General features: G+C 52.6%; 1 protein-coding gene across 1 annotated transcript in view; it reads left to right on the plus strand.

Moving 5' to 3' along the window:
* Positions 1-5,190, plus strand: part of LOC109926285 (pyruvate carboxylase, mitochondrial-like) — a 66,303-nt gene that overhangs the window by 33,895 nt on the left and 27,218 nt on the right. Inside the window, exons 5-6 of the mRNA XM_048619612.1 lie at positions 1,394-1,638; positions 3,224-3,403. Of these exons, the coding sequence (XP_048475569.1) occupies positions 1,394-1,638; positions 3,224-3,403 (425 nt within the window). The remainder of the gene's footprint in view (positions 1-1,393; positions 1,639-3,223; positions 3,404-5,190) is intronic.

Genomic DNA, 5,190 nt, shown 5'->3' on the forward strand with positions numbered 1-5,190 from the left:
CTCCGACAGTGCGGCGCTCCCTCAGCACTGACCCTCCGACAGTGCGGCGCTCCCTCAGCACTGACCCTCCGACAGTGCGGTGCTCCCTCACTACTGACCCTCTGACAGTGCGGTGCTCCCTCAGGACTGACCTCCGACAGTGCAGCGCTCCATCAGCATTGACCCTCCGACAGTGCGGCGCTCCCTCAGCACTGACCCTCCGACAGTGCGGTGCTCCCTCAGTACTGTCCGTGTGGCACTAAACAGCCTAAAGCAGGAATAGTGATGTTGGAAATAATCTGGTTGAATGGCCGAGCAGACTCAATGAGCTGATTCACTTCCAATTGCTGTCACATCTTCAGGTTTAACTGAGAGCAACTTTCCATTCTAGATTTCCACGTGATCTGAGTAAGGCGTCTATGATGAGGTGGTAGTGTCTTTTCCTGTGAGCCAAAGTGCTCAGGGTTAAGTTCCAATTTACCCAAAGCTGTGTCACAATGTATCTGCAAAGTTTTCCTTGAGAAGACGTCCTGTCTCCCTGATGGGATTTGAACTCATGGCCCTAAACTGTTCACCCTTGCCTTTGAATTAGCAACCCTTCTTGATTTTACCACCAATCCACCACCTTTCCCCCCCCCCCCCCCCCACCCCACCCCCCCCCACCCCACCCCGGTCCCACCAGTTGTGGAGTGATACAAGTGGCTCTGTCCCATAGAATGTGTATTAGCAGCCCTCCCGTGGCATTGCTGTGTTCAGAGGCCATGGGTGCGCTGAAGAGAGACTCCACTCCCACGCTTATTCGATATTTCTCTTGACCCCCAACTGCGGCAACGAGAGCCGTGCGGTTCTGAATTTGATGGCGATCAGGTGGGTTTTCAGGTGGCAGATTCTGCTGGCCAGTCCCATAGTAAGACGCAGCACCGCTCTCCCGAAGCCCGCTCCCAATGTCTCCATACCCACGTAGGGGAGAGCCTGCCTCTGTCCCCGAGGTCCAGGAATTCCATGTGATAGGAGTAGGCCATTCGGTCTGTTGTGTCAGTGCCAGCGCTTCGGAGGAGCGAGGTCCCCCATTCTTCCTCCACTTCCTTGCAGTCCTTCCTTTGGGTATCCAATTACAATTTACCTTTTCAAGGGGCAGGTTCTGATCGCACCAACTCACCACCTTCCTTCTGCTCCAAGCGCTAAACCCAACCTCTTCCAATCTTGGCTCTTACCCTCCTCCATGCTGATGAATGCTATCCCATGACTCCACCACTTTCCCCCACCCCCACCACCTCACCCCACCCCAACCATTGACATGCCCCGGGAAAGGAGTTGTGTTTGGCTGGTGATTGCAGCCTCATTAACGCCCATCTTTCATTTACACCCCCTGCCCTTCACCCACCCACCCCCTCCCCCCACCTCCTACACCAAGGTATCGAGCTTCAGGATGTCTACGATTACAATGAGTACTGGGAGATGACACGCCAGCTGTATGCCCCGTTTGACTGCACGGCCACCATGAAGTCGGGAAATGCCGACGTGTACGAGAACGAGATTCCCGGGGGTCAGTACACCAACCTGCACTTTCAGGCCCACAGCATGGGCCTGGGCAACAAATTCAAGGCAGTCAAGAAGGCCTACACTGAGGCCAACAAACTCCTCGGAGACCTCATAAAGGTGAGACCACCCTTCCAGAGCTCGGGGTTGGGGGTGGGTGGTCAGTATGTCGCGACAGAAGCCAGCTCCCCCGTCTTCTCTCCCCTTCCCACCCACCCAACGGGCCTGCCCTGGTTCCTCCAGGGATTGAAGATTAATCTCCCTGGGGATACTGACACAGGGAGATGGGGTGGGGGCGTGCGAAACCCAGGGAGGCTTCGGTTCGAGCGATTGCTTCTTCGAATGGGCGTTAGCCATGTTTACTGAATGCGGGTGGTGCAGAGCGTGGGCATTGGACTGAGAAAGACGGGAGAGAGAGACATGCAAAAGTGTCAAATTGCAAAGGGAACACCAATTTACAGATGCAAGATGAAACAGAGGCTCATCAATCAGAGAATCTGCTCTGATTTGATGACGGACAAAACTATTCTTTCCTCCCCTCCCCATTTCCAAGGTTCTCCTGCGGTAGAAATTGTTGTTCCCTTTTGAAATTTGTCGCTCTTGATGAGGTCCCTTTCTCCGGTAATTTTCATAAAGATCTGGGGGTGGTGGGGGGTGGCGGGAAGAAGGTGGTGAGGGTGCAGTTGTGGAGGTGAATGGGAAACAAGCCATTTGAGTGACACCCGAGGCTTGTCCAATCAGGGAATGTCGTGTCCGTCTGTTTTCTGGCTGGCTGTGGGAAGGAGGTTTCTGAGAGGGCCGTGTGATGCAGGTTCAATTGGTTCAGAATATTGTGAGCAGTTTTGGGCCCCGTATCTAAGGAAGGATGTGCTGGCCTTGGAGGGAGGTCCAGAGGAGGTTTACAAGAATGATCCTGAGGATGAAGGGCTTGTCATATGAGGAGCGGTTGAGGACTCTGGGTCTGTACTCGATGGGGTTTAGAAGGATCAGGGGGCGGGATCAGAGTGAAACTTACAGAATACAGAGACACCTGGATAGAGTGGGTGTGGAAAAGGTGTTTCGATGAGTTGGAGGACCTGAGGGCACAGCCTCAGAGTGAAGGGAAGACCTTTTAGAACTGAGATGAGGAGAAATTTCTTCAGCCAGATGGGGGGTGCATCTGTGGAACATATTGCTGCAGAGAACTGTGGAGGCCAATTCATGAGTGTATTTAAGACAGAGATAGATGGGTTCCTGATTAGCAAGGGGGTTAAGGGTTGCGGGGAGAAGGCAGGAGAATGGGGTAGAAAAACATAACAGCCACGATCAAATGGTGGAGTGGAATTGATGGGCTGAATGGCCTAATTCTGCTCCTATATCTTATGGTGACGAAGCCTCTGGGAATACAGCCTTTAGGAGCGATGAGTCTTCACTCAAGGAGCCAATCCCGTTGGGCTCGCTCACCTGTAGTGGGCAGGGGGAGGGGAGGGCTGCCAGATTGGCCTAACCCTTTTTGACCACAGGGTCAGCTCCCCCCTACACCTTCCAGCTGGGGGCATGGACACTCTCACCACCCCCCGCCCAATGGTGAGAAGGGAGTCACAAAGAGGCACAAACAGCCCCAGTGCTGCCCATCTCGGACGGTCTGGTGACGAGGGGAAGATGGTACCAATGTTGGTCAGGGTCCTCCACCCTCTCACCCTGGATCTCCTCGGTCTGTCGGTAGGTAACGCCCTCGTCAAAGATTGTTGGTGACCTGGCACAGTTCATGGTGCAGAACAACCTGACGCGGGAGGATGTGGAGCAGGACGCTGAAGAGCTCTCCTTCCCCCAGTCACTGGTGGAGTTCCTGCAGGGATACATCGGCATTCCACACGGAGGCTTCCCAGAGCCGTTCCGCAGCAAGGTACAGTGCTGTTCCCCAGAGCTTTTATACACCTGCCCTCCCCTCAGCTGCTGGGTACCCCCTCCCCATCCCTCTGTCTACCTCCCTCACCTCCCTAACCTCCTGATTCACAGCGACACACAAGGATGGAATTCCAGGATTTTGACCCAGCAATATTGAAGGAACGGCCGATATATTTCTAAGTCAGGATGGTGAGCGGCTCATAGAGTCATACAACACGGAAACAGGCCCTTCGGCCCAACTCGGCCATGCCGACCAGACTAAACCAGTCCCACTTACCTACGTTTGGCCCATACCCTTCTAAACCCTTCCTATTCATGGACACATCCAGATGCTTTTTAATTGTACCAGCCTCCACCACTTCCTCTGGCAGCTCATTCCATACATGCGCCACCCTCTGCATGAATAACTTTGCTCTGTAGGACCCTTCTAAATCTCTCCCCTCTCACCTTAAACCAATGCCCCTCTAGTTTTGGACTCCCCTACCCTGGGGAAAAGACCTTGGCTATTCACCCTATCCATGCCCCTCATGATTTTATAAACCTCTATAAGGTCACTCCTCAGCCTCCAGCATTCAAGAGACTACAGTTCCCAGCCCATCCTGCAGGGGGTGGTGTTCCCTTGCAGCTGCTGCCCTTGTCCTTCTAGATGGAAGTGGTCGTGGGTTTGGAAGGTGTGTCTGAGGATCTTTGGTGAATTTCTGCCGTGCATCTTGTAGATGGTACACACTGCTGCTACTGAGTGATGGAGAGACTGAATGTCAAAGGAGGACCAGTCTCCATCTTTCACCAATCTTTTAGCCACCTGTCCTCATCCTGACTCAGTGCCAATTGACTGTTGCACCTGTGAAGTGCCTTGGGCCTTTTTTACCCCTGAGGGGAAATGGCTAAAAACATAGCAAGCAAGGCAAAAGGTTGCAGGAATTCTAACACCGAAAATGCTGGAGAGCTCAGCAGGTTTGGCAGTAGCTGTGAAAAGAGAAACAGGGTCAACGTAAAGCCTGACTGTCTGGGCCCTTGGCCCACTTCCTGACCGCTCTCCCACTCAGGCCTGGGTGGACCTGCCCCAGCAGGAGCATTAACGGTGTCTCACACTCGCACACTTAGTCATACCACACACACTCACACTCACACACACACACACACACACATAACACACACTCACTCACACTCACACTCACACACTCACATTCATACACTCAGACCTGCGCACACAACACCCACGTAACACACTCACACAACTTCATAGTCACACAGTCATTTTTACACACACACATTCACACACACAATCATACTCAAAAACACACACATATACTCATATATTGACACAGACACACACTCATTCTCTGATGCATACACATACACGTGTAATCACACTCACTCACTAAAACCAACACATACACATACTGTCTCTCTCACACACTCACTCACATACACTCTTTCTCACATGCATGGACACACACACACTCCCACACTCTGACATACATATGCTCACACCCACATATACACACCCACTCATACTCACACACACACACACAGACGCACACACACAGTCAGACTCGCGCATACACACCCACATACACACACACACTCATACACACACACTTACTCACAGTCACACAATCACTCTTACACTCACACACATCCATACACACAACCACACTCAAAAACACACACATATACCCATATATTAACACAAACACTCACACAAACACTGTCGGAGGGTCAGTGCTGAGGGAGTGCCGCACTGTCGGAGGGTCAGTGCTGAGGGAGCGCCGCACTGTCGGA

The sequence above is a fragment of the Rhincodon typus genome, chromosome 43 (genome assembly GCF_021869965.1).
Source record: "Rhincodon typus isolate 14 chromosome 43, sRhiTyp1.1, whole genome shotgun sequence".
Taxonomy (NCBI): domain Eukaryota; kingdom Metazoa; phylum Chordata; class Chondrichthyes; order Orectolobiformes; family Rhincodontidae; genus Rhincodon; species Rhincodon typus.